Source organism: Phodopus roborovskii, unplaced genomic scaffold, assembly GCF_943737965.1.
Source record: "Phodopus roborovskii unplaced genomic scaffold, PHOROB, whole genome shotgun sequence".
Lineage (NCBI taxonomy): Eukaryota > Metazoa > Chordata > Mammalia > Rodentia > Cricetidae > Phodopus > Phodopus roborovskii.
The window spans coordinates 3,872,449-3,894,929 of NW_026125506.1; the positions used below are offsets into that span (position 1 = coordinate 3,872,449).

The 22,481-nt window shown below is 57.9% G+C and overlaps 1 protein-coding gene across 1 annotated transcript; it reads left to right on the top strand.

The window, feature by feature from the left end:
• Window positions 1-991: 991 nt before the first annotated feature.
• Mvk (mevalonate kinase) lies at window positions 992-13,816 on the top strand. Its single transcript, XM_051176463.1, has 10 exons — window positions 992-1,083; window positions 1,480-1,627; window positions 4,670-4,814; window positions 7,027-7,182; window positions 7,341-7,444; window positions 7,864-7,909; window positions 9,108-9,198; window positions 9,467-9,583; window positions 12,389-12,542; window positions 13,249-13,816. Exons 1-10 carry the CDS (start codon window positions 1,006-1,008, stop codon window positions 13,395-13,397), a joined length of 1,188 nt encoding a protein of 395 aa, XP_051032420.1. The 5' UTR covers window positions 992-1,005; the 3' UTR covers window positions 13,398-13,816.
• Window positions 13,817-22,481: the final 8,665 nt, after the last annotated feature.

Genomic DNA, 22,481 nt, shown 5'->3' on the forward strand with positions numbered 1-22,481 from the left:
ACGCTGGCCGCCGCAGGTGAGAGGGGGGAGAGGCCGGGGCTGCGGGGCTGGGCGGCGTGGGGACCCGGGCTCCGCGGGCCGGGCGCCGGAGCGGTCGGCGACATCGCAGCGGGGCCTCGGGGGCCACTGCGCCCGCCTGTAGTGGGGTGGATCGTGTGTGAGGGAGCCCGCGTGAGGCCTGCCTTCCACGCGGGTGACCTTGCATCCGCCGTAGCAGGGTAAGGTGCACGCGCCCGTGCACCCAGCAAAGACTCTGCCCTGCACAAGTTCTTGTTCAGATACGCAGCACCGCGCGTACCAGGTACGTGCTGCAGCCCTGTGGATAGGCGTGGTCTCGGTGTCCTGGAAGAAGTCTTTCTTTCTCAAGATTTTGTGTCAACCTCCCTTTCCCACACCATCAAACTCATGGCAAGCTCTGAATTACTGAGCCAGACACTCGGAGGCCATGCCAGTTTCTGCCTTCAGTAGTGTTAGCAATAAACGCTAGAGCCGCCGGTGCTGAGTAACTATTCCAGTCAAGCAGCTGTTTTGGCAGGCAGACAGGCAGAGCTGCTTCCCAGACCTTTGGATCAGCCTCCAGTGTTGCCCATATCTGATGTGTGGGAAACAGACCGATGACAATTTACGTAAGGTGACATCACTGGCGAGTGGAAGGGCGGGGTCTGAACCCAGGTGTTTCTCAGTGTCCAGCTGGCTGGCTCACAGCACTGTCCTGGTACATAGTTAGTGCCTGATGGCAGTTCCTGTTGTTATGATGCGCATTCTCTCTCTCTCCCCCCCCCCCACCGTTTTCTTTTTGAGACAGTTTCTCTACCTGGTTCTGGCTGTCCTGGAACTCACTCTGTAGACCAGGTTGGCCTTGAACTCAGAGATCCACCTGCCGCTGCCTCCCGAGTGCTGGGATTAAAGGTGTGTGCGCCCAAGCACACCCTCTCTGGTGTGTCAATGACCATCTAGGAACCTTTGTCCCTCTCTTTGCAATCCCTTCCAGGAGTCCCAGGAGCCATGTTGTCAGAAGCCCTGCTGGTGTCTGCTCCAGGAAAGGTCATCCTCCACGGAGAACATGCTGTGGTCCACGGCAAGGTAAACAGTAAGCCAAGACCGCGTGGAAATACATAGGTTAATAGAAATAGGTTAATAGTTAAGACAGAGCTGGCCAATGAGAAGCCCTAGCTATCGGCCCACAGTTTTATAACCAATATAGCGTCCGCGTGTTTATTTGGGGCTGAGAAGGCAGCGGGATTTGGCAGGGCAAGAAAAACAGCCAGCACATGGGTCTGAGGCCAAAGCTTATATTTTTCATTTGTTCCAGCTGTCACTTCATGGTTTCATGTATGTGCTTATGCTAGGGGACGACCTCAGGTATTGTTCTTCAGGAGATGCTGCTTGCCTCAGACTTTGAGGCAGGGCTTCTCATTGTCTTAGAGCTTACTGGAATGGCAGAGCCCCAGAGATCCTGTGTGCACCTTTACTCTACAGATGGCCCTGGCGGTAGCCTTGAACTTGAGAACTTTTGTACTGCTTCGACCACAGAGCAATGGGAAAGTGAGCCTCAACTTACCCAACATTGGTGTTAAGCAGGTGTGGGACGTAGCCGGCCTTCAGCTGCTGGATACAAGCTTTCTTGGTTAGTACAAAGAAGGGGAGCCAGGTGTGGTAAGAGCCTGGCCCTGAAGAAATTGGGGGTGGGGTGGTAACAGCAGGCTGTCTGCGAGGGAGTCAGGACAGCCGTTCCAACAGCTCTTTCTTCTGAGCCCAGAAAATTGGGTTCATTCATTTAGTATTTGACTTACTTTTGTTGGTGACAGAGTCTCACTCTGTAGAACAGGCTGCCCTGGAACTCACAGAGGCCCTCCTCTCTCTGCCCCTCAAGTGCTGCAGTCAAAGGCATGCTCCCTCACAAAGGCGTGCTAGTCACTTTAAACATGTAAACATGCCCTAGATCTCTGGGCTATGGTGGGCAGATCATTCAGGCGTTGTATTCGTTACTCTTCTGTTGCTGTGGCAAAGGCCACCTAAGGGAGGGTGTATTTTGGCTGTCCGTCTGAGCAGTCTGAGCGTCCTCCGTCCTGCTGGCGTGTGAGGTGGATGGTCACGTTGCCTCTGCAGTCAGGAAGCAGAGAGATGGACGCTGGCGCACAGCTCTGTTTCTCCCTTTTATTCAGTCTAGAACCCTGAGCCCTGGGATAGTGCCACACGCATTTAAGCCTCTCTAGCAACACCCTCATCCACGTGCCCAGAGGCGTGCTTCCTGGGTGACTCTGAATCCTACCTCTATTAACTAGTATATGCTCCCAGTACATGGGAGGTGGAGGCCAGAGGATCAGCTTCAGCTGTTTGGTAAGCTCGAGGCTGGCCTGGGCTACACGGGATGTCGTCAAACAAAACAAGATAAAAGAGAGCAAAAGAAGTAACTGTCGCAGGTGTGAAACTGTGTGCCTGCGTCCAAGGCAGTGTGTGCGTGTGTAGGAAGTGTCGGGGAGGGGACATCAACTGTCAATGGTGATTAGTTCCTGGGAAACATAAAGGACATCTACCCTCCCCCTCAGGTGCCAATCGCAGACCCAGGGACAGTCCCACCAGAGTTCACTGTGGGGAACCAGTGAGGTCATCAGGCTTCCTTACCGAGCGTAGGTCAGGGTTACTACTGCAGTGTGGGTGTCCCCACATAGAGGCCTTAGCAGAAAATCTTCACCCTGCGTGGTGACGCCTCTCCTGTAGTCACACAGATGAAGCCCCTCCCCAAGGCCATGTACAGTTAGGGCGGAGTTACCTACAGCAGGTGGTAGGAAACCTCTAGATGCTCAGGTGAGGGCCCTGACCTCCCCACACCTCTGTGAGGGGGTACACAGTCAGCAAGCCCAGCTGGGATATCACCTCTGTAAGGGGGTGTAGCTGAACTCCCCAAGATGGTGGCTGCCTGGCTCAGAGGACAGTCAAGGACAACGTGAGGTCGTTGCTTCAGCTCCCCCAGAGGCGACCTGAGCATGCTGCATCAGCCGGTCAGTGTTGACTTCAGGGCAGGGAACGCTAGATCTGAGAAGGGAGATCCCTTGTTTCTGAAGCAGAGGGAGCCATGCCATGCCTTTCTTCTGGGGTGTCAGCACGATCTTCCCGTGCCGTTAGCCCGGGGCCCCTGTGCTGCTGTTGACATGAGAAGTAGCTGTCCCAGCTAGTGCCCTGTCAGCAGGGCGCCTGCCCCATGGCCTTGTGTGAGCCCAGGGTGCTCCCTCTTCTCGAGCTCACCTCTCCTCGTAGGAAATAGCATTTCCCAGCCAGCCCAGGGCAGGGAGAGCGCCCCGGGGACGACTTCCAGCCTGCACCCCAGCCTTGCCGCCTGCCACCGGAGATGGCTCCGCGGTGGGGACCTGGGCTTGGTCCCCAGTGGAAGGAGAGAAGGGGGCTGTCTGTCTAGAGTGGTTCTTTCCTACCTGCCGGGCCTTGGAATTGGCTTGGGGCTCTTTGTTCTTTTTCTCTGTGTACCTGGGTCCCTGGCCCTGCCCCGTCCTGTGGAGGATTGGCACAGGTGGTGAGGACTGACTGTATTTTGTAAGAATTTCCCTGGGTGGCTCCTGCACCTTCCTCAGCTCAGAGCCTCTGGGACTTGTCTTCCGTGGCATCCGTCAGTAGGGCAGAATGTCCCCTGGGACCAGCGGCAGCTCTTCCAAGTCTGTCTGAAGCAGCGGCAGCCAGGCATGGTAGCTCATGGCCGACAGTACACAAACCCACTGGCGAGTCCGGGCAAGTCTCTACTGACGCCAGGAGCAGGGGTGTGTGATATGTCTGACGTGAAAACCCAGCAGGATAAGGGTGGGTCCAGGGCTGGAATCTGCCTCCTTGGAGACCACAGGGACTCCTTGGAGACTGCCTGCTACTGCTCTCTCCACATAGTAACAGGTACTGAGCGCATGTGCCGGTCTGTGGGCTCCACCGGTAGGCAGTCCCCAGAGTGGGTTAGAGGCCATTCGTCTCCATTTTATGTACATGACAGCGGAGTCTTGGAGACTGCAGCTCCATCATGGCTACAGAAAGACCCACATGGGTCTCTAAACTCCAAGATGGGTCTGTCTCCATCACAGAACTCTGAGTGAGAGGGTCTACTTGACGTCTTGGTTTGAACATCTACAGTGTATCATGAATCTATCTGTTCAGCACACATGTGCTGAGTGAACCCTTACCAACAGCCACGCCCCCTCTCTATCCCTGCTGACCCAAGCTGGGCATGATCTGTGAAGCTGAGCTGGTCAGACTTGCTCAGCCTCCTCTGCGTGTGTGCACATGCAGGACCTGACACGTGCTAGGGGCTTTACCCGCATCCCTAGTCCTTTTGTTAATTGTCTTTGGGAGAGAGGGGGAACTAGTCGGGGATAACTCACCGCTCTCCCTGGGTTTGAAGGCTGGGAGGTGAAGCAGAGGCCTCTGCACAGCGTGTACTCAGACTGTTAGTTCTGCACTTGCTCTGAGCCGGGAGCCTTGCTGAGTCCTGAGTGCTGGTCTTTACAGGCAAGGCCTGCGCCTAAGGCTGCCTACTCCCCAAACTGGGAGGGAACCGATACCCCTGGCAGGCTGCTGGGACCCTGTTTATCCTCATGCTGACCTTGGGTGTCCTGAGGGTTGTGAATGCTCCTACAGTCGCCCTCACCTGCCTGCCTTTTTGCCTGTGTGTCAGAGCAAGGCGATGGTCCGGCACCCACCCCAGAGCAACTGGAGAAGCTGAAGAAGGTGGCAGACCTCCCCGAGGACCGTGTCGGCACCGAGGGCCTGGCCGTGCTTGCCTTCCTGTACCTCTACCTGGCCATCTGCCGGAAGCAGAGGTGTGTGCGAGGTCTGCATGTGTCCACCTGGCCTCCCCTGGGAAGTCACCGCTACCGGAGAATCCCTGTGCCTCGTGGGTCTGTAGGGACAATGGCCATAGGCTGTCCCCACGGTATGGCAGCAGTCCAGGAGAGGGGTTCCTCCTGTTTATTCCTGGGGCTGCAGAGGCTCTGCAGATAGACAGCCTGAAGACCATTTGGCAAGTTAAGCCATCGAGCTGTGACATGCCCCCAGTTCACGTGAACACTGACAGGGGAGCCCTGTGCTGCATCCTCTGCTGCTTGAATTCAGTAGGACAAAGGCTGTGCTGCACTCTTGTTCCTGGGTGGCCTCGTTGTGGTGTGGCTGGAGAGAAACATGCGTGCCTCATGTTGCTGCAGTGAGCAGAGTGGAACCTGCGTCCACTGCCGCTTTTCAGAGGGGCCTGGGGAGCCGGTGCCAGGAGCTTGAGAGGGTGCTGAGATGGCATCACGTGGTGCTCTGGATGCTATGGCAGGCCGTTTACCCTCCTTAGAGATGCTTACCCTCTCCGAGGCTGAACTTTCTCATCTGTGCAATGGGTGCATTGACGGGTAGTAAGGTTTAATCTGACTAGAGCCTGGCAAGCGGCTTGATGCATTGTTGCTGTGACCATAAACCATGTCCTCTGGCTGGATGTGGTGACTTATGCCTGTGACCCCAGTGCCCAGGAGACTGAGGCAAGAGGACCTACCCTGAATGGTCCGGTGCTTGGGCTCCAGAGTGACTTGCAGGACAGGCTGACAGCCTGGGCTACAGTGTGAGACCTTGTCTAAAACCAACAAACAAACAGGACACCAAGTAGGACTAGGGATGTGGCTAATTATTATTTTTTTAAAGATTTATTTATTATGGATACAGTATTCTGTCTGCATGTGTGCCTGCAGGCCAGAAGAGGGCGCCAGATCTCATTACGGATGGTTGTGAGCCACCAAGTGATTGCTGGGAATTGAACTCAGGACCTTTGCAAGAGCAGCCAGTGCTCTTAACCTCTGAACCTTCTCTCCAGCCCATGGCTAATTATTTACCTAGCATGCACAGAGCCCTGGATTCTGTCCCCACGGCCACGTACAACCTGGTGTGATAGAGCACACTGTATTCCCAGTACCTACAAGGCGGAGGCTGGATGGTCAAGCTCAGGACCGACCTCATCCTCCCAGAACTTTACGTCAGCCTAGGCTTCATGAGATCCTCTCCAAAATATTTCATTATTAATCAGTAATGTATAATCCCCTCAAGGATTGATCAGTAGGGTTAGGAGTGCATTTAAAATAGTAACGTGGCCATGACAGGCATGCTGTATGGAGTAGCTTTGAGGGTTTTTGTGGTTGTTGTTTGTGAGACACATAGCCCTGTCTGGACTGGGACTCACTGTGCAGAGCAGGTTGGCCTGGGACTCAGAACTCCATCTGTCTCTTCCTCTGGAGTGCTGGGATTAAAGGTGTGTGCCACCATGCCTTGTCACCAGGGTTATTTTCTTATGCAAGGAAAACGGCAATCAGAGCCGCAGACACTGGCCAGGCCCTGTGCTGAGGACATCACATAAGTCGCTGGCACTTGGCCTGACTGTATTCAGCTCAGGTAGCATGCTTCCCTTTGGTGGGTTGGGGCGGAGTCTCCCGTCTGCTTAGGGTCCTTTGGAAAGTCACCCTCGGCGTTAGAGATCTACAGAGTGGGAAGGGGACTTAGAAATTGGGTGTTACTTGGGAGGGGGATCTGTGTTTGTTTGATGGTGTGACTTTCTGAGTGGTCCGCAGCAGCCCAGAGTCCCATGTGTCAGGAGTGGTGGGTGCTGGGGTGAAGCTGCCATGGAGGCTGGTGACACGTGGGTCCTCCCTTGGGGCCTAGCGACGGCTCTTGTGGGTGCTTTGGGGGAGGTGCCCTGTGGCAGCACTTGGTGATCTCTGGAAAGATGGGTGGGAGATGGTGCGGTGCAAGGCTGTGACAGACAGACAGAGAGCTGGTGCCGAGAGCCAGGCCAGGAAGGAGCCCAGCTCTGTGGGGTTGCAGTTTGCAGTGATTCGAGTCTGGCACCTGTTCCCTGGTTGCTTCGGTCACCCTCAGTTGCTGCCATGCAGCGGGATGCTGTCCCATCAGCGGTCCTGGCGCTCAGCCAGCCCCTCCCCCACTGCCCATCACCTTAGGCGCTCCACAGCCTTGAGAGGAGTCAGGCTTTGTGCCCGTGTTTTTCAGGGCACTCCCGAGCCTGGACATTGTGGTATGGTCGGAACTGCCGCCTGGGGCCGGCTTGGGCTCCAGTGCCGCCTACTCGGTATGCCTGGTGGCTGCCCTCCTGACTGCCTGCGAGAACATCACCAACCCGCTCAAGGACAGGGATGCCATCGGCAGGTAATGGCTGTCTTTGCATTGTCCTTCCTGAGATGGGACAGTGAGCAGCGCTGTGACTCGGCACACCGTTGTACCCATCTGAACCTTAGATTGCCCCTCTGGGAAAGGGGATAACCCTGCCTTCCCTACAGGGTTTTAAACTCTGTCTGTGTGCCCAGGTGGCCTGAGGAGGACCTGGAGTCCATTAACAAGTGGGCCTACGAGGGAGAGCGGGTGATCCATGGGAATCCGTCCGGCGTGGACAACGCGGTCAGCACGTGGGGTAGGTGTGCTTGCTCCCTCACCCTTCCCGGGAGGCTCTTGGCTAGAGGTGGGTACAGGAGACCTCTGAGGAAGCCTGTTTCTGTTCCAGGGGAGGAAAGTGTCAGGGTTCTGCCTCTCTGAAGGGCGGGCTCAGGCCCTGGGAAAACCCCCACTGATCTCTGCGGGCATCACGGGAAACTGTCGCTGTGTTGTTGGCAAACCACACAAGCAGCGTTCCATCCTGACAGGGTGCTTGCTAACAGGCCCTGGGCCTTAGCCTCACCTCAAGGGCAATGGCTGAGGAAGCTGGCAGCTCAGAAGACCAAGGTCCCGAGGGAATGGATGGGTGTGTCATTCATGAGGTCACAGGGACCTCACGCTGCCCCGAATGCAAACCTGAGCCTTCCCCATGATGATGGCTGCTGTCCCTTTCTTTAGGAGGAGCCCTGCGCTACCAGCAAGGGAAGACGTCATCCTTGAAGAGGTAACTCGGGCTTCATGGCTGTGGCTAGCACAGATAGCCACATACCCGGGGAGAGCACTATGCCTGCCTTTGCGAAGTTGTGCGGGGTGGGTGTGGCCCTTCCTGCTGTGGCCTGGGGCACAGGGAGGTCTGCCTAGCTGTTGTCTTTCCTCCACCGTGCCAACTCTTCACCGCCGTTAAAGGTGAGAGTCGCGTGTGGCTGTCCCTTCCCTTTGAAGCAGACCCTGGCTGCCTCCCTGTCCACTCACGTAGTAAGCGGTAGACGCTGCCTCCCTTTTCCTGGTGACACATCCCGGGGCCCAGGGACATGGGTGTACCACTCAGGCTGTTTCTGGGAGCTCTTGCTAGGAGTGAGCGTGGGGTTGGGTTGGTGTTTGACAAGTAAGTATGGAAGCCAACACAGGACCAAAAGGGGCGGTGTGCTGGAGCCCTTGGTGGGAGGCTTGGGCAAGGCTCAGAGCAGGCCCACCTCCCTTCTACAGCTGGTTTAAGTGGGGAGTCTTCTCCCCCAGACCAGACATGCTGCCGTTCTGTACAGAGCACCTTGTCTGTGGCGTAGCTGCAGGTCCAGCCTCCCTGAACACTTTTTTTTTGAGTGACAGGCGGTCTTTAAAGGAGAGAAAAATATTGCTCATCTTAGAAAGTCTAGAAAACACGAGCGCCATCCTCCAGGGTGGGAATCGTGTCCTGGCTTCCGGATGGTGAGACAGTGGCCAGCAGAGGGCAAATAAAGGAGCTGAACCCTCGGCCTCCAGGTGTGTGGCAGAGCATGCACCCCAAGACAGAAATCCAAAGTCAAACGCGGCGCCCCAAAGTTGTTGGATTGCAGAGCATTTCGGGTTTAGATTAGGTGACATCCATGCAGACAGTCCTGAGTTCCCAGAACCTTGGGACCTGGGGCATTTCTGAAAAGGATGTTTGACTCTCCCCTTACCCCCTTCACCCCTACCTAAGCTTCAAGGCTGGGAACCACTGACCTCCGACCCTGCTGCACTCTGCCACAGACAGCCACTTTGAACTTCTCAATCCTTATACGTCAATCCTTATACATCATGATGGCGAAGCCTCAGAGGGCCTCCCTCCTGCCTGCTAGTCTGTAGACTAAGCTGGGGTCACCTTCCAGGGCCTCCACTTCTGTCCCAGGATGGGGCGGAGCCCTGGGCGTGGCTCCTCCATCCTGCCTTTCATCTCACTGCAGGCTGCCGGCCCTGCAGATCCTGCTCACTAACACCAAGGTCCCACGAAGCACCAAGGCCCTCGTGGCTGGCGTGAGAAGCCGGCTACTCAAGGTGCTCCGGGATGGAGGGTGCTGTGCTGTGGGTGTTGGGGACGGGGAATGTGAGGGGGTAGTGTGGACAGAGAGGAAGGTGCTAACTGTGGTAGCTGCCTGCCCCTATATTCACACTGGCTTTATGGCAAGGGTGCCCTGCAGATGTCAGGGCAGCTACATGTCAGGACTAGGCGGGGCCACAGGAGATTCCCCGAAGGCTGGTGTAGGCGGGGCCCCAGCTCTACAGCAGGGCCCCTCCCCTGTCCTTAGACCTTCCTTCCCTACAGTTCCCTGAGATCGTGGCTCCGCTCCTGACCTCTATTGACGCCATATCCTTGGAGTGTGAGCGCGTGCTGGGAGAGATGGTGGCAGATCCGGCCCCGGAACAGTACCTTGTTCTAGAAGTAAGTCCGCCACTGGCTGGCTCCTCACCCTGCTGATGCTCAAGTAGTGTCTCCCCCGGTCCTTTGATGGCCCAGGCCTATTCCCTGGGCATGTGTGTGCCCATGTGGGCAGGTGTAGGCCGCGAGGTGGAGAAGCAGCGCACGTGGGCAGACGGCCATCTCGCAGACCCCCATTCCCTGTTTGTTCTGGGGAAATGCCTACCTTCCCCGCTCCTGCTCTGTGCTGGCTCCCGGTGTCCGCTCAACAGCCACCTGTGTCTTCTGGTCAGGCAGGGTCTGACGTTGCTCTGTGGTCCTCTGACCGTGGCCAGCACCTTCATGTAATTCTAGAATAGCACAGAGGCCCTGCGGTCAGCGTCTGAGCAGGCCAGTGTCTGAATTCTCCTTCATTCACTGCAGGCGGCTGGCCGGCCTCGCTGGGGTGTCACAAGCTTGTTACAGTTCCGGGGTCTCCTGTTCCCTGTGCCCATGTGCCACCAGCACAGAGAGCCAAAGGCTCCCTCTCAGACATGGGCCATCTGGTCTCGTGACTCAGGCTGATGGTAAAATGCCATCTGGCCTGGAGTACAAGGGGACCCAGCAGCCCCGGCTGAAATAGCCGAGCAGCGGCAAAGTCCCCTCCGGATGGCCCGGCACACTCCTGCTCTGATGGCCTCCGGTACTGTCCTGTGGCCCCTGCCGCAGCACCTGCCCCGCCTGGCACCCCGTGTGCAGCCTCTCCCTGTCTGCCCCGCCTGGCACCCCGTGTGCAGCCTCTCCCTGTCTGCCCCGCCTGGCACCCCGTGTGCAGCCTCTCCCTGTCTGCCCCGCCTGGCACCCCGTGTGCAGCCTCTGCCTGCCCCGCCTGGCACCCCACGTGCAGCCTCTCCCTGCCCCTCCTGCTCCTTGCAGCCACCTGGGTCTCCATTTTACAGGCTTAAAAGCTGAGGTCCAAAATGGCTGACTTCCTCAGCTTACCCAGCTAGGGGATGGCGGCAGAGCCAGGACCCAAACTTATGGCTGTGTGTGCCTCCACTCACAGATTTTACTCATTTTTACATCTCAAGACTGTATAGCCCTGGCTGGCCTAGAACTCACTGTGTAGACCAGGCGAGCCTCAGACTCAGAAACGTGCCTGCAATGTGCGCCATCACACCCAGAATCTCAGAGCTGTAATGAGCACCTACTGTGTGCTGGGCACAAGGACACGGAATCTGGAGCCCCTGTCCTCATTTCCCAGGCGCCCTCCTGCAGTCCCCAAGCCTTGCTTCCCGGGTTCCCATTTCCTCCCATGTTCAGGCTGGCAGACCTGAGCAGGAAAGAGATGAAGATAGAACCCTGCCCGAGAACGCTGGGGAACAGCGCGCTGATCGCACAGCGTGGCTATTTTTGGCTGCTACAGCCGCTGAAGGTGCACAGCTCCGCTCCTGGACAGCTTTGCACGGGAGCCAGCAGCGAGCTCTTCTCCAGTGTCACAGCCTGTCATCTGATCCTTGACAGATTTTGGATCAGCATGTGACAGGTGTCTGGAACGTGCCTTGACAACATGACACCTGAGCTCAGGCACAGAGAGGCCCCCAGACATCTCCACATGTGGCCCACCGGGCTCGTGAAAGGCACCCAGGGCTGCCAGCAGGCCACTGCCTGTCCGTCCGTCCGTCCGTCTGTCAGAATGCTGGGAAGTGGGGCGGGCCTGGGAGTCTGGCAGAGCTGCCTCTGTGCTGGTTGGCCCTCAGTGCACAGGCATCCTGAGCCCTGCGCTCAGAGCAGAGCCCTGCACGGCTCTGCTCACCAGCGCCCCTGAGCAAGAGGGGCAATGGAAACGCCAAGGGCGATCTTGCAAGCAGAAACACTTCCGGCACTGGCTCGTTACCTACAGATGGGAGGTCCCAGACAGGTTTTCTGCCCCTGGCCCTCAGTGCCACCTCCTATAAAATGAGGTGGTGGTGACACACACTAGTAGGAGAATGTTTGCCCAGCTTAGACACTGTGTAGAAGTCCTTGCCTTCACACAGCCAGGAGGCAGGCAGACCTCACGCCATCTGTTTCCACGGGGAAAGACTCGAGCAAAGGACCCCGCCTAAGGGCTGCGAAGGGCAGAGCCCAACCTCGCCCCCAGCCTGCCGGAGCCCCAGGCCCAGGGGGGAGGGCAGAGCCTGACTGGATGTGCACCCGTCCGCCAGTGAGGGACAGACTGCGGCCGTCCTTAGCATTTTGCTCACATGCTCCTCGCTGGCTGGCAAGCAGCAATTTTATTGCAAACAATTGAAGAAACCTAAACAAATATTTAGCTGTTTTCTCACTTGTGACCTTGCTGGAGTGACAGCTTGGTTCTTATTCTGCAAAGCAGCCCAGGAGGCAGCAATATGATGGCAGATTGTGTGAGGCATTTTCTCTCACACATGGCAAACCTGTCCCCGCTAGCCTTTAATGGAAAAGGAGCTTTCTCCTCGAGGAGGGGCAGAGGTGATGCCTTCAAGCATGGTTTGATCCAGAGGTTGTAGCAAGGTGGTTAGGAGCCTATCCTGGGATCTGTGACCACATGGCAGGTGGGTAGCTTGGGTGGTGGTGTTTTAGACACTTCCCCCAATCTGACCAACTTAGATTAGTTGCCTGCTCCGTATAAGTAACAAGGGCCAGCCTCGGCACTGACCTCCATGGCGGGAGAATGAACTTGGTTCCGTTCATGAACTAAGGCCCACGTAGGGAGCATGAGCTGCCCCAGGCAGCAGCTGCCGGGCCGACAGGAGACGTGGGCTGGGACTGGGCTGGGACGGCGGGTTTGCCTCAGGTGGATTAGGCAGGGACAGATGGTACCTTCTCCAGGAGCTGATAGACATGAACCAGCACCACTTGAATGCCCTGGGTGTGGGCCACACCTCCCTGGACCAGCTCTGCCAGGTCACAGCAGCACACGGACTGCACAGCAAGCTGACAGGCGCGGGTGGCGGCGGCTGCGGCATCACCCTCCTGAAGCCAGGTACGGCCGGGGCTGGCGAGATGGCCAGTTAATTAACCTCACTGTGCCTCTGTCTCCTCTGGTAGGACCAGGGTGACAGCAGGTAGGTCTGCTCCTGCTGCCTCCCGCCACAAGCTTCAGAGACAGCCAGGGCGGCTCCCATCCCACAGTGAAGCAGGACGCGGTGGCCCAGAGGCAGAGTGAAGTGCTCATTAGCCTGGGGGAAAGACCCAGTAGGGACTTGAGGGAAGGAGCCCGAGGCCAAGCCAGAGCACAGGGAATTCTTGCTGCCCGTGTATGGCAGGCGTCCAGTGATGCCACCCACCTTCACCCACCCTGGCCCACTCACCCTCCGCCTTTTTCTTATCCGTGTCCCCTCTCGCTCTTGGTAGGTAGTGGCTTCTGGCTTCTGGGAGGCCCTGAGTGGTAGCTCTGATCCACAGCCAATGCTGATTGTGAGCAAATGCTATGAGAGCATGTCCAGTATACCAGGCACCCTGGTGGGGGAGTGGCCAGTGTCGGCCTCATTCCCAGATAGGGAAACTGAGGCCCATATGGGGATTCGGCGTGAAGCCGCGTGACCGGCTGATGCATGGCAAGGCTGGGCCCCGGTGGTTAAAGCCCATGAGGAGGATGTGGGGCTTGGCACGGGCTCATGGGTGCTGCAGTAAAGCCGGAAGAGTCTGCCGCGCGTCATCCATCAGGGTCCACTACCTTCCATCTCCAGGTCTAGAGCGAGCCAAAGTGGAGGCCGCCATGCAGGCCCTGACCAGCTGCGGGTTTGACTGCTGGGAGACCAGCATTGGAGCACCTGGGGTCTCCATGCACTCGGCTGCCTCCGTAGACGACCCTGTCCGGCAAGCCCTGGGCCTCTGAGGTGATGTCACACGGAGTCCTGCAAGGAAGCCTCTCGCTGGAGTATTCTGGGGCCAGAGTCGGCCTCTGTGCCTGCTGGTGACAGAGAGGCGCCGCCTCCGCGTCCCGCCTGTACGCTGGCATTTCTGGAGCCAGACAGACATCAGTCGCGGGGTCTCCTGAACTGGCGGGCTGATACCGGCCTTCACCGTGGAGCTCTGGTGGGTGCATGTGCCTGAGCCTGGCCTCCACCTGCCTCCCTCAAACTCTCTGGCTCTCAGCCATGCACTCTTCTGTCCATCCACCCAAGGCTCCTTAGGAACTGCCTGGCCGGTGGTTCCTGTCTGTCATCCTCACCCAGGGATCATCAGCTGGGCCAAGGCTGGCTGACGTCTGTCTCCATGTGTACTTGTGGGGAAGCTGCCGTGGGAGAAATAAAGAGAGATTGCACAGGCAAAGCCTCAGGCCCCGTGGGAAGGTAGAGCTGGTACGCTCCCTCCTCCCTCTCCTCCCTCCTCCCTGTCCTCCTCCTTCCTTTCTCAGGTGCACTCGCCCTCTCCCTGGGAGTCCTGGAGCTGAGTAGAGGCAGGGACATCCCTGCCTCAGTTACAACACAGAGCTTGGATTCGAGTGCCCACCAATGTGTACAACTCTACAGCCTTGGGAGTGAAATTAAGGCCTAGGACAACGCTTCTGTCTTTTTGTTTTGCTTTTTTGAGACAGGGTTTCTCTGTGTGGCTTTGGAACTTGTCCTGGAACTCACTCTGTAGACCAGGCTGGCCTTGAACTCACAGAGATCCACCTGCCTCTGCCTCCCAAGTGCTGGGATTAAAGGCGTGTGGTCACCACCGCTCAGCCGGCCCATCCCTTCCTTCTGATGTCAACTGTCTAGGTGGAGGGACCCTCGTGCTCCTGGAATGGCAGGGCCCACCTAAGCCTGGTAAAGCAGCTTCTCACCCACTGAACCCCTGGGAGCCGGGGCCTGAAGTAAAGATGGGCTGGGCTGAGCTTAGTTTGTTTCCCATGACTCAGTGTGTTTGCCCTCAGCCGCTAGGGGGCAGCTGATGCCTTTCCCAGCACCCTCGGGAGGAGGGTGGGTGGGAGCTGGGCTGGAGTACACCACTAGGAGATCACTGCAGACTTCTTGGCAGTTCTGTGCCCCTGCCCTTCAGAAACAAATGCACACAGCAATGGTATTCATCTGAGAATGGCCGTTCTGTGCCCGACTTCACAGCACAATCGGCAATCTTATGCTCATGTGACAAACCAAGAAGCCAGAGCTCAGAGATGTTGGCTAATTGTCCAAAGCCACGAAGCTGACCAGCCTTAGAGGTCGATTGACTCCAAACCCAGCTCTATCCTGCCCCCCCCCCCCAGTCTGGCTGCGATTGTAGCTGCCTGTAGCGCAAAGGCCCACATGGTTTCATGGCCAGACAGTTAGTGAGCAGCTGGGACTGTCCTGCAATTGGCTGAGGAAGGTGACATGTTCACAGCAGCTAAAGCACCGACCGGGATTATCAGGCTGAGATCCACATCGCCTTCATGCTCCCTGGGGGCCGGGTGTCAGCAACCGATGCTGGCATGATGCCCTGAGCCTCCGGTAGCAGCCACCTGTGTGTCCTGGCCAGCGTAGCCAACTTAGCTGCTGCTGTGGCTCCCGATGCCACCATGCACAGCCACCTGTCTGGTGGGCCTTTGCAGCCACTACTACCCTTACTGGTCATGCAGTGGTTGTCCCTCGGTGGTTCTCAGTCAGCCCTGAGCTTCCCAAAGACCCAGGAGTGCTGTCCCTGCCTGCCTTGGACACTCTGCCCTTGCTGGTGTGGGTGGAGCTCCATCACTAAAGGCTTTGTTTTTATCTTTTTTTTTTAAACATTTATGTATGTGTACGTGTGTGCTACAGCAAAAGACAGCTTGCATGAGTCTGTTCTCTGCAGGTTGAACTAAAGTCATCCGGCTTGGCACTAAGTGCCTTTGCCAGCTGAGCCAACTTTCGAGCCACAGGCTTTACCAACAGAGCCATCTTGCCCGCCCCCTGGTAGCTTTTAAAGCTCCTGGGTAATTCCAGTGTACACTCAGGCCTGAGGTCATAAAAGCAAAGGACCACAAGGTCCCCTTTGGCATACCAAACGGTGCCTGAGCTCAGCTCTGGCAGGCTTAGTCCCAGCTCTGCTAACCTCTGGCCGTGTGGCATTGGGCCAAGTCACCTTTGGAGGCTTTCTCTTAGTGAGGTGAAGGGAATCGCCTTTCCAGAGGTCGTGTGAAGATCGGGTGAGAGGACACACGGCAAGTGCTCCGCACTGTGCCGGCTACACCGTGAGCGCTCACCAAATATTCAGTGCAGTCTTGTGCCACAGGATGTTAAGGTGTTTCCCAGAAACCTCAGCGGTGTCCAGTGCTGGCTAAAACCCCAGCCTTGTTGGTCAGAGACAGCCTTCTCTCCATTCACTGTTGGAAAAATTGTTAGTTCCACCCAGCTTCGCCCCTGCTAGCTTCTCTGCTCGGAGCTGACACAGCCCGGCACCCTCTTCCTGGCACAGGACGGTGTCTGCCGCCCTCCAGTGCACACCAGGGTCCCAGTGGGGAGGCGGGCTGCACACACCACGGGTGATGCCTCCGGCCAGCAGGCGGCGCAGGCTCTGGCTGCTCTGCCGACCCATGTGCCTGGCTCTGCCCTCTGGTCTTGTCCTTGTGGGTCAGGCCCCTCACCCTGCAGCCTGGCTTTTCTGGCGGTGCGGCTCCCAGCTCATGGTGGACAGGCTTCTCACCCACACCTGCCATCTGGCACTTCTGCAGCCAGAGCCAATGTTTTCACGTGATAGTGATCCTGGGGATGCCCAGCTGTAATCCCAGCACTCGGGAGGCAGAGGCAGGAGGATCTCTCTGAGTCAGGCCAGCCAGAGCTACGTAGTGAGAGTCTCTCTCCCTTTCTCTCTGTCTTTCCCTCCCCCTCCCCTCCCCCTCCCTCTCATTCTCCCCCCCCCCCGCCTTTCTCCTCCTCTCTCTCTCAGAAAGCTTTCAGTCATGTGAATTCACTGTGATGAGCGTGTACTGTCTCAAACCACGCAGTGTGACTGCCTCCACCTTCCTTTGGTCACCTGCTGCCTCACGCTGCCTTCTGTCCTTACTTTTCCTAGCTGGGATGCTGTGCACATGACCAGCCCACTTCTGCCCTCCCTGCCCAGCTTGGCACAGGGCATCTGCTTTAACTCCCGATTCTGGGTCTGTTTTTCCCACAGGCAAAACGCCAGGTAGTGTGCGGAAAATCTTGCTTGCCGTCAGGGTTAACAGTGGCGATGGGCCCTGTGGCACGGCTTACGGAGGGAGTTACAGCCCAGTCTGAAGTCCGCAGCAGCGCAGTGTAGGATTTCTAGCGGTATTCGGAAGGCTCGCAGGGTCTCGATACGAAGGGAGAAGGGCCAAATTAATAAGATTTACTACATTGGCCAACCAATGGGATTTTCTGACGCACACCCTTGGCCATCAAGCTCCTGGGTATAGGGCATCTTGGGTAGTGGCAGAATGACCCGTCTTTTACAGAGAGGCAGATGGGCAGGTGTGCCCTCAGCCAGGATGGGTGACTGGTTTGAGTCTGAGCCCTGCCAGCCTGCCTGGTGCTGACCAGAGCCTGCTTCTGGATGGGGTCAGTCAGTGCTGGGCCCTCACCACGCTGCCTGAGACTCCTGAGGGGCTCGGGGCCTGGAGCCCCTGACTGAGACATCAAGTGAAAACTGAGTTTTCTCTCTTATTTATTTTTTCCCTCACCATGGATCTATGTGGTGAATGGGATTGCAGATAAATGGGATCCTCCTGTGGTCACAGGCTTCCTCTCCTCCCAACCCCTCCCCAGCTCCCTCCTTGCATAAGGGAGGGACAGGGAGGCCTGGGTGCATCCTTTAATAGGGCAGATTCGCACACCCAAGGGATGGGGTGTGTGCCAAGTGAGCCTGTGTGGGGCCATGAGGCCTGACACCTCCCCCTCCCACTGTGAGGGTTATAGAACTAGGAAGGCATCATTCAAAGGTCCTTTCATGATGCATAGGCTGAGGCAGGGAACCCCAGGGTACCCCAGACCTCCTAACAACCCCAGGGCTTCCTCCTCTTCTCAGAGAAAGATTCTGCCTCCCTACAAGGGCCAAGGCTGGCAGGTTCTGCCCCGGAGTCGCGATCAACCCTGCTGTATGCAGGGAAGGGGCCAGGCCCCAGAGATCAAAGCTGTCCTGCCCTTGGGGACCCAATGGCTGCCTTTGTCCTCAGCTGGTGGGTGAGACATTGTGAGAGAGACAGAGTGACCAGGATGTAGACAAGGCAAGGAGAGACAGCTTGCTGTGTGACCAGAAACAGATTATCTCGCCCTCTCTGGGCCTCAGTCTTCCTATTCATAGACAATAGGTCTGTTCACTAAGGCAGGACCTTGGACCTTTGTTTTCTCTACCTGCCCACTGTTGGATATCCGTGAATCCCACACTCAGGGTTCACCACCCCCCTCCCAGCTGTAGGACTTAAGTCGGACCGCCTCCTCGTGGGAGCCTCGGGCATCTCTGCTCACATCACGTGTAGCCCAAGCATCCAGGAAGTCGAGCTGCTGTTGTTCTTACAGGGAAACTGAAGCTCACAGAGGCTCAAAGAGGCTTCAAACCTTGTAACAACAGCTGCCAAAGCCGGAGTACCCGGCTCACTGTCTAACAGGTAAGGCTGGGTTCTGAGAGAGAGGCAGGAAGAGCCACCCTTTCTGCTCTGGCAGTTGGGCGGCAGCAAGGCAGGATTGGCTGTACTGAGCAGGACGCTGGGCCTCAGCCACGGTGCCCGCATGCCAGATTGCCAGGGCCTTGGAGGACGTGACCTTGGAGGAAAAGGCTTCCTGGACCCATGCACCTGCCATCTGTTGCCAAGATAACACATCTGTTCCACACCCCCTGTGACCCTGCAGGGTGGGGGCCTCCAGCACATGAGCTGGCCTGTCCTTGGCAGTCATCAAGTGGCCCTCACACCCGTCCCTCCGGGTTATCTCCAGCCATCTGCCTCAGAGCAGAGTCCATCAAGACCGTCCCCCAACACAGCCACAGAGACCCCCACTGTGGATGGGGTTACTGAGGCAGGCAAGCAGCTGGGGAGTGACCGCTCCTGGACACAGTGTTAGCTGAGGCTTGCTAGAGGATTGAGGACATGGAGCTCAGCCAGACCTAAGGCCCGGAGAAAGGGCAGAAGCTAGCGTCACCTCGTTTCCCTCAGCTGGCACCCCTCCACTACAGCCCTCTGAGCTCCCAGAGTCAGCCCCACGGGTGGGAGGCTCCCAGATGCAGGAGCCACATGGCCTTAGGACAGGAGGTGTGAGACATAGACCTGAGTTCAGGACTTCTCACCCATCTCACGGAGTTGAAAAGCATACTATTTAGGGAGATGCCTTCTGCTCTGCTGTGGCCCGGGAGAGGGGCTTGGCCCTCTCTGGCCCTGGTCTCCCTGCTATTTCTGAGGGTCTGATCTCCAGGCCTGGCCTGTGATTTCCATGGCTTCTAGCATCAGCCTGAGAAGTCTGCTCAGGTACCTCATACCCACAAATCTCCAGCCTAGCTAGAGAAGGAGCAACAGGCATTGCCTGACCTTAGCCCCAGCCAGCTGTTACCCTGGAGTGGGGTGGGGCTGCTGTCCATTCCTTTGTGTCAGACCACATTCCAGTGCTGAACTTGGCTTCTCCGCACACCTTATAAAGACCGGTCAGCTCCAGCTCTGGGCCTCTACTTGGGTTTATTTATTATTTATTTTATCTATGTATATTTATTTTGGAGACAGGGTCTCATACAGCCCAGGCTGGCCTCTGGCTCACCATGTGGCTGAGGATGGCCTTGAACTCCTCACCTTCCTGCTTCTGCCTCCCACACGCTGAGATTACAGACCTCTGTCTGCCTCCATCCCTGGCTCTTCTGTCTTTCGAAAAAGAGATTCCAAATATCAGGCGGTTTTTAAATACTACTGAGAAAGAATGAAAAACCAATTAGGAAGGAAGGAAGGGAGGAAGGAAGGAAGGGAGGAAGGGGCCAGGCCAAGATTCCTGTGGGTGGGAGAGCTCCCTGGGGAGGACCACTGAGCCCTGGGAGGGAGGACCGAGTGCCCTGTGGAATGTGATTACCCTGTGAGGGGAAATGGCAGCCTGGACGTGGGGCGCCAGCGGTCCAAACTGAGCTCGCTCTGTCCCCGGGAGGCACAGATGGTATTTTTTTTTTTTTTTTTTTTTTATCAGTGTCAGCGTTGGCTTCTTTCTGCTCTGATGAGTAGATACTAAAGAGCCAGTGACATTATTTGAGATAACAGAGAGAGCAGAAAAAGGGTCAGCGCAGGAGAGAGAAAAAGGCAGAGCCAGCAGATGAAGGGGAGGCCTGAGGACTGGAGCACCCTGGCTGGGGCCCCCGACCCATCGGCACCCCCCAGCCTGGCTCCCTGCCTCTGGGGGCTGAAATGAGGCCCTGCCAGTCTGGGAGCCCCAGCCAGCTGCTCCTGGCCACTGTGTGCCCCTGTCCCTACCCCCCATGCTGCCTTTTCAATTCCATTCAATTAGGCCTCCGCTCTCTCGGAAGCTTGTCTCCTCTGATATCCAGGCTAACTGACAGGGGATTAGAGCTGTTTGTATTACACACAGAGCCACCGCCACCAGGGCCCAGGGACATGCTTATTTATGGAGCGGCCAGGGTAGTGTCCCGTGTCCCCTCCCCTCTCCCCCTCCCACCTGCCTCCTCTGAGGAGGGCTGGAGGGCCCTGTTCTCTGCCACTGTCCTTCCCCATCTTGCAGCCTGAGGGAGGGTGGGTTGGAAGGGAAAAAAAGAAAGCAAAATCCCAGATAGACTTGGGTTGGAAGGGAAAAAAAGAAAGCAAAATCCCAGATAGACTTGGGTTCGAAGCCCAGCTCTGCCCCATGCCGGCTGTGCAGCACTGGGCGAGCGGCGCCCCTTCCCTGGGCCTCTGACCATTTCTTCATCTTTGTTCGGTTCAGTTTTTTGAGACGAGGTTTCCTATACATCATCCCAGGCGAGCCTCAAATTCATAGCAACCCCCCTGCCTCAGCTCCCAAGTACTGAGATTAATGAGCCAGACGCCAGGCTGACCGTGACCTTTTCATCTCGAAACAGTGAAGCAGCTCAGCAGACAGCTGAGTGGATTGGGAGGCGCCCGGTGGGGCAGGCGTTGGGTCCAGAGCAAGCGGCATTCACTTTGCCTGCTCAGTGACACCTCTGGGCCAGCCTGTTACAGTGACAGCAGAGCAGAGAGGATCCTTGGTGAAGTAGTGGGGGGCATAGCCACCCCTGCCCCTGGTCTGGCTGTAGAAGGGTCTAGCTCAGTGCAGGACATGATAATTCAGAACCTCTTGGGTGCTGTGAATTACACAGGGTGTCGGGGCAGATGGAACAGGGTTAAACCAGCCTCCTCTGGCCCTGCCCTCCTCCCCAGCCTCCCCTGGCCCTGGCTCTCCTCCCCAGCCTCCCCCCTGGCCCCTGGCTCTCCTCCCCAGCCTCCTCTGGCCCTGCCCTCCTCCCCAGCCTCCCCTGGCCCTGCCCTCCTCCCCAGCCTCCCCTGGCCCTCCTCCCCAGCCTCCCCTGGCCCTCCTCCCCAGCCTCCCCCGGGCCCTGGCTCTCCTCCCCAGCCTCCCCTGGGCCCTGGCCCTCCTCCCCAGCCTCCCCTGGGCCCTGGCTCTCCTCCCCAGCCTCCTCTGGCCCTGCCCTCCTCCCCAGCCTCCCCTGGCCCTGCCCTCCTCCCCAGCCTCCCCTGGCCCTGCCCTCCTCCCCAGCCTCCCCTGGCCCTCCTCCCCAGCCTCCCCTGGCCCTCCTCCCCAGCCTCCCCCGGGCCCTGGCTCTCCTCCCCAGCCTCCCCTGGGCCCTGGCCCTCCTCCCCAGCCTCCCCTGGGCCCTGGCTCTCCTCCCCAGCCTCCCCTGGCCCTCCTCCCCAGCCTCCCCTGGGCCCTGGCTCTCCTCCCCCAGCCTCCCCTGGCCCTCCTCCCCAGCCTCCCCTGGCCCTCCTCCCCAGCCTCCCCTGGCCCTGCCCTCCTCCCCAGCCTCCCCTGGCCCTGCCCTCCTCCCCCAGCCTCCCCTGGCCCTCCTCCCCAGCCTCCCCTGGCCCTCCTCCCCAGCCTCCCCTGGCCCTCCTCCCCCAGCCTCCCCTGGCCCTCCTCCCCAGCCTCCCCTGGCCCTGCCCTCCTCCCCAGCCTCCCCTGGCCCTCCTCCCCAGCCTCCCCTGGGCCCTGCCCTCCTCCCCAGCCTCCCCTGGCCCTCCTCCCCAGCCTCCCCTGGGCCCTGCTCTCCTCCCCAGCCTCCCCTGGCCCTGCCCTCCTCCCCAGCCTCCCCTGGCCCTGCCCTCCTCCCCAGCCTCCCCTGGCCCTGCCCTCCTCCCCAGCCTCCCCTGGCCCTCCTCACAGAGCCTTCCCACGGTGTATCATGTCGTCAGTACCCCCCCCCCCCCCTCAAGTGGTCATCCCTGGCTTTCTTCCTCTCCAAGCCCTGACATTCTTGGTTGGGAATTTGTCACTGCCATCGTCAGCGCCCAAAAGCAGGCAGCTAGCTGCCTTGTTCACATCTGTCTTACCTACTTCCATCAGGTGTGTGTTTGAGATTCTGGGGTGAATGCAGAGAGGGAGGGAGGGAGGGGCTTCTCTTGTTCATGGTGGCCTTCCTGCTGGCTGAGGAACCTCATAGTCCTGAGCCAGCCCCCCCCCACCCCTCCAAAGGGCTTCTGGGTGTTGGAATGAGTGGGCTCAGGTCTTGGTCTGAATGCAGTGTTTATCTTCTACCCTCTGTCCACCCAGAGGGAAGGAAGGGTCTTTGTGGCTTTCTCTCGCCCAGCATCTATGGCTGGTGGCCTTGTGACTGAAAGAGCAGAAAGGGTTCCAGGACAAGGAAGGCCCTGGGGGGGGGTAGAGTCATGCTGGGCTATTCACCGCACCGTCTTCACTGAACGGCCAGAGTTCAGCAGAGGGCTTGGCCTGGGAAAGCGCAAGCTTGGATAGTCACAAAAACCCAGTGTTGGGTTAGTTAGCAAGAGGGTGCCATGGGTAAAGGAGCCGGCAGTGAAGGCTAGCAGCCTGAGTTTGGTTCCAAGACCTGCATGATGGAAAGAGAGAAC

What these genes read in the sequence shown, in the direction of transcription:
- Mvk (XM_051176463.1), top strand. Translation starts at nt 1,006, where the DNA reads ATGTTGTCAGAAGCCCTGCTGGTGTCTGCTCCAGGAAAGGTCATCCTC. An exon ending in ATGCTGTGGTCCACGGCAAG is followed by an intron (nt 1,084 to 1,479) that starts GTAAACAGTAAG and finishes TTTACTCTACAG; the next exon opens with ATGGCCCTGGCGGTAGCCTT. An exon ending in CAACGCGGTCAGCACGTGGG is followed by an intron (nt 7,445 to 7,863) that starts GTAGGTGTGCTT and finishes CCCTTTCTTTAG; the next exon opens with GAGGAGCCCTGCGCTACCAG.